Raw genomic sequence first — 13,362 nt, 5'->3', positions numbered from 1 at the left:
AGTGGTATAAACGAGATAGCGCTGCCATATGAGTTTCAGCCTATGACAATTGTCCTGTTCCTGGATCACTGACGCCATGGAGACAAGAGGACAACAGCGCACGTCATTGGGCTTAAAGCAGCCGTACACCGCCATGTAGAGCTCACTGCCGAACGTTCAGTCGTTGAGAACAGCTTCAAAGTCTTCTGGTGGCTCTTCTCTGTTTTTGTTTTTCCACCGCCTTGATAACGAGCTCCATGTCGTGAAGGATGGTTTCCTTGCACACTGGCACCAAGTTGGTATACCCAACAAATAAGAGTTTAGCTAAGTTTATTGAATAACTGGTCGTAGTTTACTGTGATTTACCTTCTGGTACGTCGCAATCTGAGCGGACACGAAATTAACGTTGCCCTCACAATCCAGTTGATCAACGTATCGATTAGACGCCTTCTGGTGAGCTTATGGAATGCGACATCCGGCCGCAGCCGTGCTGGCAGCCTCCTTTTCCACCTCGAAGTGACTGAGACTCTCAGTCCCCACCCACCACCTCTCAGTCACTGAGTGAGAGGTGGTGGGTGGGGGGGGGTCAGAAACGCACGTGGGACATCAGATTGGAGTACCCAGTTGTGGTACGTGTTTTCTTATCTTCCCGCACGCCTTGCAGGTGTGCAGACCCGTTATGTCGCCTTATCCAGGCAGTAAGGGAGCGAAAATACTTGCTTCACTGTCTGGGGTGATAGGAGAGACGAACAGATGGGAAAGGAGGGACTAGACCTCGTTGTGTTCGGTGCAAATTGCAGAATAACGTAGAGTATGTGTTGTTAAGAAGTCGTGGAGCTCAGAACCAATTACGAACTGTTGGTTGTCTCTGTGTGGGAGAAAATATTTGTTTGTGGAGGTACACCAAATCCATACATAAATGTATTTAAATTATTCAGGGAAACAATAAAAATAATTTTAATTTTTTATTAGCTTATCGATTTCCCTGGCACAAGTTCACGGAAACGCTGCGGGTGAATTGCTTTAATTTGATGAAGTAATTTACCTAGTGCTGGCTTCTGCATAAGTGCTAGTATCCAAACACTTTGCGAGGTATCTTTGTGATGATTAAAAAAACGAAGTGAGCCCAACGGTATTTTAATACTTTCATTACGAACATGCACTGCCACCGACAGGACTTGTCCTCGATCTTCAAAACACGCTAGCAGATTCAACGCTGTTGAGTCGTGATGTCCTCAATGGAGTCGCCGCTTCTGATCCGCTGGTATTTTGCATTGAAAGTATCTTCGTCAAAAGCGACTGGAAGAAATGAATCGCCATTCTTTATCTAGCCCCCCCCCCTGGTAATGTTAATCTCGGAGGCGATCTTGTCTACAGTGCGTCGTTTCCTTTCGGATCTTTTCACACTGCTGTGGAAAGGGAAATCGCACGCGTCAAACTCGCGGAGACGCAGCAGTCCAATGTTTGCAACTTTTTCAAACCATCACCGTCGAGGTCTCTTCGCTTTACGTTCGTTCCAGTAAGTAGTTTTCCATAGTTTCAGCAGTGTATTGAGGGAGATGGCCACTTGATTCGAAGTGCGTCTCACAAACAAATACTTCCAATCACAGAACTTGGTCGCAGAAACGCATAACGAATCGATTCGAAACCCTTCGCAACGTTGCTGTGATTAAAAGCCGCATCGATATCTTCGATAGTAGAGAAGCAGTGTGGGACATCTCTGCTTACCAATTTCGTTAGTATCTGCGTGAGACCAAGTTGGTAGGCAAAGCATCTGCGGCAAGAGCACGAGGGCTGGAATTGTGGTTCTTGTCGAAATATCAGCCAATTCTCGAGATCAAATTCGTCGTAGCTCCCACCGAATCCGACTTTGCATTTGTATCAAGGTGGTCGTCGGCTGTGTGGCAACAGGGTAAAATTCCCCGTTTTTCTTGTTTGGTAATTTATCCCCATATTTTGCGACAACACCGAATAAATTCCGCACCGAACGAGACCAGAGATATTGTCCACAAGTGCCCCGAATACGACGTGATTTTCCAGCAATATCGCGTCACCAGCTAGCTGGTTTTCATATTTGGTGCGTCTTTGTTGCAGTGCAATACTACGTGGTACATTCACGTCGGTTCTTGCGGTGTGCCCCATTGCGGTGGAGCCAAGCTGCCCATCTTGACTAGCGCTCGAACACGCGATTTGATTAGCACCTCCACGACTCAACAACCTCGAGAAGAGACGGAAATGCATGTCGGACTTGAAGAAAGTGATGCATGATGGGAGAGGCGTCAACCAAGAAATGAAGGATAAATACAGAATATTCTGAATTTTACGAGAGCAAGAAGTCAACACTATGACGAGGGTCTACGTCTGGCTGTTGGACGGGGGAACCAGCGTCGCTCTGGACGTCGCAACTCTGTGGAATGTCCTCGACGGTGGTGCGTATCTGGCCAGTTTTCGAGATGTTGGCGTCACTGAGGATGCACGCGGCGTCCACGAGCGAGACGATGGCGTTCAGGGCGCCAATGAGGTCCCAGTCGGCGCTAAACCACGTCACAAGTCCATTGGCGTCGAACTCGAAGCGGTACTGGACTGGTACCACCAACATAGCGCCAATGACTTTTTGTAACAGATCCATGTTATGACGCAGTGACGGATAGAGTGCCAGCACACCGTCTTTACGGCAGCTGATGTGGAAGTTTGTGTCCATGACGACGACCGTAGAGTCCGCCAAGGTGGACACATTCATGGAGAGGGGCTCGTACCGGCTATAGACGAAGAAGTCGCTGAAGCGCTTCCAGAGCATGATGACAGTTTCAACGCCGGCGTAGTCCGGGCCGACCGTGTCTGCGGTCATAATGGAGCGAAGGAACTGCTCCTGTTGCGGCAACTTGTGTGGCGAGATGCCGTACTCAAAGAGCCGGAAATATTCCATAGTAAGGCGAGCAGGCACTCCCGTGTCGGTGCCTCGGGAGCTGAAGCAGTTGCTTTTCACAAGCAACTTTTGCCGCTTGTGGTTGAGCTGTTCGATCTCGGCCAGGAGGTGCTGCATGTCGTGGGTGAGCGTGACCATTTTCTCTTTTTGCTTGGCTCGGTGGCGACGCTGGTGGAATTTGTACTGTTGACGTCGACGCAGCACTTTTTCGTCCGCGTCTTCCTCTTGTGGGCGTTTGGGGCGAGAGGGCGGTTTGCCACGAGCGGAGGAGTGCACGACAGCCACAACACCGGCGACTGCTGCCATCGTTTTAGTTGTTTTGCGGGTTGTTGACTGGCGATGTTCCTCCGAGACGGTGAGAGGCGAAATGAACGTGTTCACAGTCCAGGCGACGCGAATGGCAAACGTGTTGTGCTGGTCTGCTGTCGGTTGTTGAATGCTGTCCCAATTGTGTGGGGAGCTTGACTCAATCTTTGAGAATGGATAGCCGCACGCTATCGACGATGGGGCTGGGTTTTATTGGTACATGTAGTCCTTACTGAAATCGAGATGAATCTGCGCCTCGAATTCGTTAGGGATCGAAAAAGCTGTGATCAGCGCCGTTACTGTTGGACTAGGAAACGTACCTCTGTACGAGAGACCCTCGAAGTTTATTACACTTGCCTTTTATAAGCGAGTTTACCTAAGACTTTTGTTCGTTCTCACGAATTTGCTAACTACCGGTACTTACAAAAGTACCTGGTAAAAGCTATTAATACTGAAGGGTTTTTACAACAAAACTTGAGGACGCTACAATTTGAGGGTATTACAAAAAATGACATAAAAAAGACCTAAAATGTTAATAGTGGAAGTTTCGAGTCATTTAAACCGAGGACTGCAACTAATTGATCACCATCGCATGGAGAGAGGATTGCGAGCGAAGCCGCAACCAGCTGCAAAACTGTCGACTCGTAGAGAATTCGTTTGGCAGCCAGCAGGAAATTCGCGACAGTCCGTGTAACAGGCCAGTTGTTGCTGGTCAGTGGCGGCTTCTGAATGAGTCAATGACTCCAGTGAGTCAGGGAAACGCCTCCACGCTTTCCTAATAAAGTCCGTTGGGCATTCAAGCTGAGCTAAAAAAGATGTTATCTTTGTGAAATGATTTACTACTGTACAACCGCAAATTTTCGGGTCTCACGCTGCCCTGCATGCCTCTCTTGCTCGGGCGTCATCGCGGCTACAAAGACCATACGTCTCACAGCCACGGTACTGTATGTACTTCCACCATCCGCTCAGAAATGATCTCGAGGCACGATCTGGGCGTTGTGTGGAGGGGTCGGCGAACTCTGTGAACTTGTTGGCAATAGTCTCCTGTTAGCAACAAACAGAAGCTGCTGCGATGCATGATACATATAGGGCATTGACTACATGAACAATACACACTTTGTTTGCTTCGACTTGGGCGCAATCGTCTGCGCGATGACGAGACAGAAGTACATTTACTTTGAAGTTGGACCGACGAATCTCACGGCGGACGCTTTCGGTGCGCAAGAAACCGCACCGAAAGGAGGCAGTGCCCGGTCTTCGTACGTTCGTCATTCGGTGTGCCCCTTTTATCAAGGGGACCATGCTGCTTGCACGAAGTCCACAAGGTTAGGGAAACCGTACATGTACAGCATGGCAAAGCCGCTGGCAAAATTTCATCGTCGTCGGAGTGCTTTGCGTTCTGGTCCTCTTAGTGTTGGCAAGTGGGGCTGTGCCTGAGTGGCGTACAGTATTTTGTTTGGCGGCGTCTTCAAAGATGGACGAATTATGTGTGTACGGTACTGTATCGGCCACTGACTCATCGAGTGCAAAAACTTTTTGCACTCGATGAAAAATGGCAAACTTTCCCTTTTTGCCAAAAAGGGAAAGTTTGCCATTTTTCCGAAGCAAAGCCCCGCGTGGAAGACTCACCCACAGTATCCCAGCGGATATGCTCTTGACTCACATAGGAACTGTATTGGCGGTCTTTGTTGGTGCTGGCTCGCTTTGCAAGGCACGCGCTCTCACATTTGTAACATTTCGGTCAACTTCGGTTTGGTGTGCGCCTCCACGCTGACTCCCATCGTCGCGATGAGTCAGTTCGCCTAAAAAAACAAAAAAACAAAAAAACAACGGAGGCGGCAGTCAAGTCGCACCTTCACCAAGCAAGAGAGCCGTTTGTTGCCACAGAGAGCTCTTGATGTGCATCGAATTTTTGGTGGAGACCGAATTCCTACAGTAGCGGACGGACACATCCGTTGACTGCTGCTTGTTTAAGAGTGGATCGGGTTCCCCCCACCGAGATTACTCTAGCATGGTACACTTGTCGACTGCCGCGTCAGTGTGTGCTTGTTTGAACAAATTCGAGCAGATGCCGAACTGTCACACTGCCGGTTGCTTTCGTTTCAGGGATTAGCCATTGGCTGCTGGTCGAGTTAACCCAGTGGGTTAACTCGACCAGAAACCAAGTGTCATTATGGCAGGCTGTGTACGCTGTGTAACGCAGCGTGCTGCTTGCAAGGTTTATCTGCGCGACTGTCCTGCTGGCAATCACGCAGAGAGCAGCTCACGATCGCACGACTTCAACGACATGTACTTGTGCAGAGCTGCGAAAGTCATGATGGAGGTCCAGCCACCGCGGTCCTGCCGTGACCACGCCGTCTTCGCAACTGAGGTGAGTGGTGGCGACGCCGACCGTGGACAACTTCACCCTGTTGCTCATGTTTTTCGCTGCGCGTGCCGAGACAGACCTGTACAAACCGCAAAAGCGACGATGGCGTTCGCGCGCTCCTGACTCACTTGGAATCGCTGAGTCAGGAGATCCCATCCACCAAAAATCCATGTGGCTATCCGAAACGTCCACCTCTGTCAACATTTGCGCGGCGTTGCTGCTGGGGGCGCCATCAGCTCTATGCAAACCATTTGCGATTGCGAAGCCAGCCAGCCAGGCCTCCCCACGTCCCCCACGTGTCGGTTAAAATCTCCTTGGTCTCTGCACGTCGCTTGTCTTGTCCGACTCACACTATCGAGCAAGCCAGCCGGCGGACGGACCGGCCTCCCCGAAATCTCTACGCGCTTGAAGACAAGCACCCGCCAAAAACCGCCACGCGCGACCTGGTGGACACTCCTCAACGTTCAGTATGAGTCAGAACACGTCGTCGTCCACTAAAACGCCAGGTAACCCCAACGGTAAGGCCAAGGCCCGTGCCGGCACCGCCAGGGACGAGGACGTTGACGAAAAAGTGCTACGGCGCCGGCTCCAATACAAGCTCCACCAGCGGCGTCACCGCGCCAAGCAGAAGCAGAAGGTGTCCACGCTCGAGCTCGAGGTACAGAGCCTGGCGGCTGAGGTTGATACGCTCAATCGCCAACGCAACAATCTCCTGATCGAAAACAATTTTTTCGCGTCGCGCGGGATGACCGGCGGTGTGCCAGCTCGCGTGGCCATGGAATACTTCCGGCTGTTCCAGTATAGTGCATCTTCGATGAATGGCATCGACCAGCAGGAGCAGTATCTACGGGCCGTGATGACATCGGAGACCGTCGGCCCGGACTATGTGGGTGTGGACACCGTCGTCACCCAGTGGCGGCTATTCTGCAACTTCTTCGCGTACACGAGGTACGACCCACTCGCCATTGACGTTGCGACTGTCGGTGACCTCACTGCTGTCGTGGTCGACTCCATCTTCAGCGTCCGCGCGCGACGAGACGGTATCATCACGCTCTACCCATCGCTCAACGGCGACCTGGGGCTCACGCAGAAGCTGTCGGGTAGCATTATCAACATCCAGGGCAAATACCGCTTCACGTTCGATTCGAACGGGATCATCACCTGGTTCAGCGCGGAATGGGACCTTGTGGGCGCGCTGCAGCAAGCGCTGGGCGGCCTGGCCGACGTCTCCACGGTACTTTCGGGGGCAAACATCTCGTCGTCTACGGGTCAAATCCAAGTCGATGAAGCCCCCGCAGACGAGATGAAGCCCCGCGTTGACCCTCGGCATAACGTAGAGTTCCTGCTCTCATAGAGCAGCACCTGTATTTATGCCGTCTCCAGTGCCGTGTCGTAATGTTTTTCTAATATCATTGCTCCTAGTCGGTCCGTTGTCGTTCTGGAAAAGTCTCGGTAGGCTTCAGAAATACAGTACACCTGCGTACAGAGGCTTCATAAGCAGTTCAGCTTCCAGGAAGTACTGTACACCGAAGCAGACGAACCGAGAGCCGACCAGCTTGAATTTGCCTACGTGCCACTCGACGTACGCTGTTGGGTGCTCTCGCGCCTCATTTTTCACTCTGGACGCAGCGACATCCTATTTCCCGACGTGGAGCTAGACGCTAATTTATTACAAGACGCGACTTCAATGATCTTGGTGAAGATACCGCGAACCGAGTTGCCTAAACTTTGTGAGGGCTACTTGTGGGATAAGGTTTTACTACCAGGCTGCGTCTACATATAACATTCGCGACCTGCAATCGCAGTGCTGTCTACTGACAGCTCACGCAAAGCAACGAAAATCTTATCGTGTTGATACGAGTGTGGGTGACTCTACTACAAATAACCTGAGCTGTATCCATGTGCTCTACGCAACCGTGATGGTGCCGCTGTCGAGTGCGATGCGGACGCCGTCTGTGAGCTGCACCACGCTCTGCAGCGATCCGAGCACTCGTCGCAGCGTCTCCAGTAGCTGTAGATTCACCAATAAAGTGCTCACGTGACCCGTGTGATCCACTACAAACGTGTGCGTGCCGGCGACGGCGGTGGTGCCGGTTACCAGCGGCAGGACCAGCTCCGGATCCACCTTGCCAGTCTTGAGACTCGGGAACAATCTGTCGATAGTCTGACGATGACAACGCAGATAGACCATCACCTCGACCTCCACCATGACGCACTGGTCGCCGACGTCATGCGTCTTCCAGATCTGCGGCTCTAGTACAAACAGCGCAAAGTGCTGGTCGTACAGCCGCCACTGCTGAATGAAAGCGTCGACTCCACGCAGGTCGGTGCCCTCGACGTCTGTAGCTAAGATGGAGCGTAGGAAGTGCTCCTGCATACTCGACAAAGGCAGCGAGTAGCCGTTCTGGTACACACGGAAGAACTGCATGACAAGCGACCGTGCGTGGTCCTGCAGGGACCCGTCTGGACGCTGCAGTTGCTGCTGTCGTTGGGTCTCGGCGCTGACCGCTGCAGCTTTGCGATGATGCAGGTCCACGTACAGACGCGCGATATTGGATTGTAGCGACTGTACGTCGTGCTCGAGCGAGCGGATCTTATATTCGCGTTTGGCGCGGTGCTTACGTTGGTACAGGCGGTCCTGCAGACGCTTCTTCTTGGCCCGCACGGTCCGCTTCTCGGTCATATTGGTGGTGGTTAGGACCTGCACTTTGGCCTGAGCAAGCGCTAATTGCAGCTCCTGGAAGCAACAGTCGGGCGTGGCTACGACTGCCATGGGCGTTATGAAGATGACGAAACGCGCGTTACGTGCGCAGCGATTTTTTTGGAATGATGGCCTCAAGCCACCGGTGGAAGGGAAAAAAGTTAAACGCACAGTGCAAACGCTTTCACCGCGGATACCGTAGCGGAAATTGGCGGAAAGGGTGCGGTCGTGTTGGCGACAGCGACTGGAGCCGAGTCTCATATATGGATTCGTTGGAGCGCGTCGATAGTCCAGCGTCACGTGTTTCTGCTGCGCCGTTGCACTTTGGTCAAACAGCAAACGCCCTAACACGTTAAACGAGGCCGCCGCTTTTCGAACTCGACACAGCACCGCTGAACTCTTGCAGCTCGACTAGGAGGCTCCCGACGATGCCTGACTCGATCAACTAGGTGAGTCGTTGTAGCTAAAGCATTCGAGGCCAAACTCTCTGGCCACAAGGCGTTGAAGTTGTTCGCTACAGAAGTGCTTAGTCGTAACGGGCAAGCGCGAGGTACCTACTATTTATGACGAACCGGAGACGAACGGCGTTGTTCGGTCCCAGCGTGAAATGAAAAATACCACGAGTGTCGCAGTCAGCATCCGTAAAGTGAGGCAGGCCAAACATTCCGCACGTGATGAGACTCACCGTGAGTGGGGTGGGCGGCCCACTGGGCCTCGACGAGCCAAGCGTTTTGGCCGCAGTTTGTACGACTGGTGCTGGCCAATTTTTAGCCTATGTACAGATGGAAACCGTCGTTTCTAGATCTTTCTGGCCAGTCGAGCAGTACATGTAGAGTTTACAGAGAGTCTACAATGTAGACTCTCTGTTTTTATCGTGACAGCAGAGATGGACTGCCGGAATTGTTATGCGATCATCGGGGGCGCTGGGCAGTCCCAAGGGAAATAATAAGCACTTCAACTATAGCAGCCAATGAAATAAAAGTCGACGTTGAAGTACAGTACAAATCAAATACATGAGCACGTTTTCTATAAGCCTTGGATCCCAGCCAGGAGGCCTGCAATGATTGCCTCAGCGGTGTAGATTGTTGTCCTTTGTGAGGACGAAGCTGCTCTGTAGGGATCATTCGAGCGCATTAGCGGCGTGACCATTAGATTTTCGGCTCAGTACAACGACCCAACGAAGGTCGTAAAGCCACTTCCGATCCCGTGGTAAGGAGTGAATTAAAATGCCTTTGACGATTAAAACTACGAGAGTTTGCTGTGCCTTAGGTAGACGCAACTCGAATTAGCAAAACGTTATCCGTTTCCCCGACGACCAGCTAAGTATATCTGGCCTAGACGCCTGCCTGCCAAGAAGCTGACACCTTACCCGCGATGCCTCGTCGAAAAAGCCTCCGTAACAATCCCCGTCGAGAGCACGAGCTCCCCGCTCTTTTCCATGTAAGTCTTAAGCTTCGTGGCGGTGCACAGCTCGGTAAAGCCGTCAAGGGACGAAGCAAGGATGGCAAAGGCAAGAAGGACGGTCGTGAGACGACAGAGGAAGAACGGAGACTGCAGGAGTCGATTCGACGGATGGAGATGAACGACTACTTGAAGCGCCTCACGGTGTCCAAGAAGGCCCTACTGCAGGAGTTCATGGCTAAAGAGGAGAAGATCTCTCGTATGAACAAGCTCAAGATCCAGAACCATTGGCGGAAAATCATGAGGCTTGTCAAGGTGGAGGCGCTGCGTAAAGAGGTCGAGGTGCGGTCTCAGAATCACGAGCGCGACGTGGATCGCAAAGACGCGCTCATCCAGATGCTCGATCGCGACTTGGAGGAAGCCGAGGAGCAGTTCCAGATGGCTCTGCGGGCCCACCTCCTCAACGTCGACGAGCTGATCGACCTGCAAGATGAGCGTCTATTAGGTCTAGAGAAAGAGTTTGAAGCCGATCTACGAGAGCTGGAGCTAGAGTTCCAGACGGAGAAGAACAAACTCATCGCTCAGCACACCATGGAGCGTAACGAGCTGCAGCGCATCATGCAGGCGGTAGATCAGCAGGAGAAGGAGCGTGAGGCCGACGCCAAGCAGGAGCACGAACAGCTTCGAGAGGAGATCCGGAACAAGAATCTGGAAGACATCAACGTGTTGCGGATCACCTTGGACAGTAGCATTGAGGAGCTAGAGCAACACTTCGAGACGGCGCATCTCAACTACCTGCAGAACACAGATCAGCGCACACAGGACTTCAAGTACCTGACGGCGAAGGACCAGGATCTGTCCCGTGATATCGAGCTGAAGATCCGCAAGATTGAGCGTCTGCAACAGAGTCTGGCGCTCTGGAGGACCAAGATCGCTCAAAATGTACGCGAGTGCTCGGAGCGTAACAAGGCGCTAGAAGAGGAGAAAGCGGCGATCTCGCATCATTTCCAGACGCTCAAAGCCAAAATGAACCGCATGCGGGACGACCAGCGACGTCGACTCGCAGGGCTATCGCACGGAGCTCGCGAAGCCTCCAAGAAACTGGACGCTCATTTGCAGCTGAGCGAGCGGATCCTGCAGCTTGGAGAACTTGTACGCAAACTGGAGACGGAGCGAGAGCGCGTGCTTCCGTTTTACCAGTCGACGTTGGCCGACGAACAGGAAGCGAACGAACTTACAGAAACTGTACGACTAGCGATGCGTACAGAAACCGGTCGTGAGGACGAAGAAGCGCTGCAAATGCTCGACTTCCAGCCACAAGGACTGCAGAACGGCGTCGCTGTGAGCGAGTGGGAATACCTCGATCTCTTCTGGAAGAGACACAACAAGGTGCTGCTGGACGAGTTGGCCCTGCGTCGAGAAAAAGAACGCGTTGCCAACGAGAACCGAGAACTTCAGACCATCTTACAGCAGTATCTCGCCGGCATCTCCGTGAGCCCAACCGTGTTGGACGGAGCTAACCCGCTGCTGGTCGTTAACGGGCGTCTGCGACTGCATCACCCTGCCACGGACGAAGACGGCAAGCCGCGTCGTAAACCTGTCATCGACGCTAACCACATGGTCGACACGAACCGAGTTACGCGGTTTAAAGCAGGATAGTAAAGCAGGATAAAACAGCATTAGTTTTCGTTATCCGGTATCTTATCCTGACGTTGTTCAAGCAATTCGTGAGCCTCGCGAAGGAGCTTCTTCGCATGTGGCACGCGTTTCCGGATGATGCCGTGGCCGTCCACAAACGTCGCACCATTCGCTGTCCGTGACGCGACCTCCAAGACTAAAGCGCTTAATCCAAAGTGCAGCACCTCCATCTCCCCAGGAGCCTCGCAGATGAGCATCAACTCGCGTTTAACGCCGCCTTCTCGGTATGTTGCCACTACAGCATAAGACGTATCCGCTGCTGCTGCTGTAGTATCCTCCGCCCCCATGGATAAACTCATGCGTCTCGCCAGACTCGGCCCCTTTCGAGCCAAAGGCGACTCCATCGTCAGCTTCTCGACGTCTGTGAAGGGCATCGCGTTGGTCTTCGTGGATGTTGACGAGCTCCACCGCAACTCAGAGGCGATCGAGTCCAGCTTAAACAGCCTCCAGGCGGGCGTTTTGCTCCTCGCACGGAGTTTCCGTAGCGGCACACCAGCCAACATGGTCGCTAGGAAATGGGCCAGACGCAGTGCTGGGTCCTCCACTAACGCCACTTCCTCCAGTGCCAGTCGGTCGTCGTAGTGCTGAAGGGCTTGTGTTGCGGCACTATCGGGTACTGCGGACTCGGCCAGTAGCAGCGCATGCTCGGCACGTAGCAGGAAGACGCGGAAGGCTCGTTGTATCTTCATCGCAGCCACGTGACGCGTCTGAAACTCGCGTACTTCCACGTACTGCCGCACGATGTCAAGTCGAGCCTCTAGCGCCCGATAACGTGCTGTAGCTGCTACTGTTTGGCATGTTATAGGGTCTTGCAGTTTCCGTTGGATCCTCGCTCGTTGCATGGCTCTCCTGGCTAGAAAGCCACGTACAAGACGCTGAACTAAAGTGGCTAGAGTGGGCAGATCGCACGCTGGTTGGCCGTAAATCGACGCCGTTTGACGACGAATGGCAGGTCCACCGCTGTAGATGAGCTGCCAGTATCTCCACGTGCTGCTGTTCACACATCGGTAGTGTCTAGCTGCCACCAGATCGTCCTTAGGCCGACGAGATGCCTCGGTTAGTTCCAGTAGATTGTGGTTCGTGATGGCTCCTGGCGGCAGTTTGTGCGTCACGACGAACCGCTTCCACGCTGCGATCCAGCTGCTGTGTACGATGTAATAGACATTCTCACTTCTACTGGCTCGAGACAGGATATCGACCGCTAGAGCTTCTTCTTCTGCGCGGACGCGAGTCACGTCGATCTCGAGAAATGCCATCACTTGGAAGGAGAAGACCCCACGAGCAGATAGCAGAGTTGTCACTCTCTGTAGGTAGCTGGCCAGTCTACGAGCACGTTCAGCTGACGGCGTCCGTAAGGCGTAGATCCAGTTACGCTCCGGGAGTTGAGGGATCACCGGTAGCTTGGCTTCCAGTAAGGAATGGAGCGCTAGGAACTCACTGTATCTACGACGAACTACATGGCGACGAAGACAGTAGTGCACACGCAGTACGAAGTTCGTATAGGGGAGTCGACCGGCTTGCTGAGCTCGCTCCATGGACGCGATACTCACGTCCAGCAGGGCACTAGCACGTTGCTTTGTCTCGATGTCATTAACGTGAGGATCTAGCGGTCTCAGCTTCGGGAGCAGATCTTCCGCGCGGTACTCGACGCCTGCGAGCAGCGGTAATGAACACAAGAAGCGATAGGCCACAGCTTGACGCTGGAAGCGTTCGTCTCCGTTCTCAGTAGCGTTGATCTTGACTGCAGACTCGTAGGGGGCTACAGACTCGCTGATGTCCGTTGGAACGGGACTCAAGACTCGATTCAGACAGACAGTTCGAAAGCGAGAGACAACCTGCTCCTCTGACGCCCCAATTGGGAGCTGCAGCTCCTCGAATGCACGCGCCGTCACCTCCTTCACCTTGGCAACGGACAATATTACCATCAGCACACAAATCTGCGACGATTCGCCAAAAGATACGCTTCTCAACGTGAAAATTTCC

At 52.9% G+C, this 13,362-nt stretch overlaps 5 protein-coding genes across 5 annotated transcripts; 2 read left to right on the top strand and 3 right to left on the bottom strand.

Annotated features, from left to right (window-relative positions):
- Positions 1–2,299: 2,299 nt before the first annotated feature.
- On the bottom strand, positions 2,300–3,254 carry PITG_10799 (uncharacterized protein; the record flags this gene model as incomplete). The annotated part of the gene is made up of 1 exon (XM_002901578.1): positions 2,300–3,254. One exon carries the CDS (start codon positions 3,209–3,211, stop codon positions 2,300–2,302), a length of 912 nt encoding a protein of 303 aa, XP_002901624.1.
- Positions 3,255–5,782: 2,528 nt separating this feature from the next.
- Positions 5,783–6,933, top strand: PITG_10798 (uncharacterized protein; the record flags this gene model as incomplete). Its single annotated transcript, XM_002901577.1, has 1 exon — positions 5,783–6,933. The coding sequence occupies one exon, from the start codon at positions 6,049–6,051 to the stop codon at positions 6,931–6,933; it is 885 nt and encodes a 294-aa protein (XP_002901623.1).
- Positions 6,934–7,485: 552 nt separating this feature from the next.
- On the bottom strand, positions 7,486–8,352 carry PITG_10797 (uncharacterized protein; the record flags this gene model as incomplete). Its single annotated transcript, XM_002901576.1, has 1 exon — positions 7,486–8,352. The coding sequence occupies one exon, from the start codon at positions 8,350–8,352 to the stop codon at positions 7,486–7,488; it is 867 nt and encodes a 288-aa protein (XP_002901622.1).
- A 1,267-nt stretch (positions 8,353–9,619) lies between these two features.
- PITG_10796 (uncharacterized protein) lies at positions 9,620–11,340 on the top strand (the record flags this gene model as incomplete). Its single annotated transcript, XM_002901575.1, has 1 exon — positions 9,620–11,340. The coding sequence occupies one exon, from the start codon at positions 9,655–9,657 to the stop codon at positions 11,338–11,340; it is 1,686 nt and encodes a 561-aa protein (XP_002901621.1).
- A 20-nt stretch (positions 11,341–11,360) lies between these two features.
- On the bottom strand, positions 11,361–13,304 carry PITG_10795 (uncharacterized protein; the record flags this gene model as incomplete). Its single annotated transcript, XM_002901574.1, has 2 exons — positions 11,361–13,115; positions 13,179–13,304. The coding sequence occupies 2 exons, from the start codon at positions 13,302–13,304 to the stop codon at positions 11,361–11,363; spliced, it is 1,881 nt and encodes a 626-aa protein (XP_002901620.1).
- Between the last annotated feature and the right edge of the window lie 58 nt (positions 13,305–13,362).

Source organism: Phytophthora infestans, genomic scaffold (assembly GCF_000142945.1).
Source record: "Phytophthora infestans T30-4 supercont1.20 genomic scaffold, whole genome shotgun sequence".
Taxonomy (NCBI): Eukaryota; Oomycota; class Peronosporomycetes; order Peronosporales; family Peronosporaceae; genus Phytophthora; species Phytophthora infestans.
This window is presented reverse-complemented; position numbering and strand designations above follow the sequence as displayed.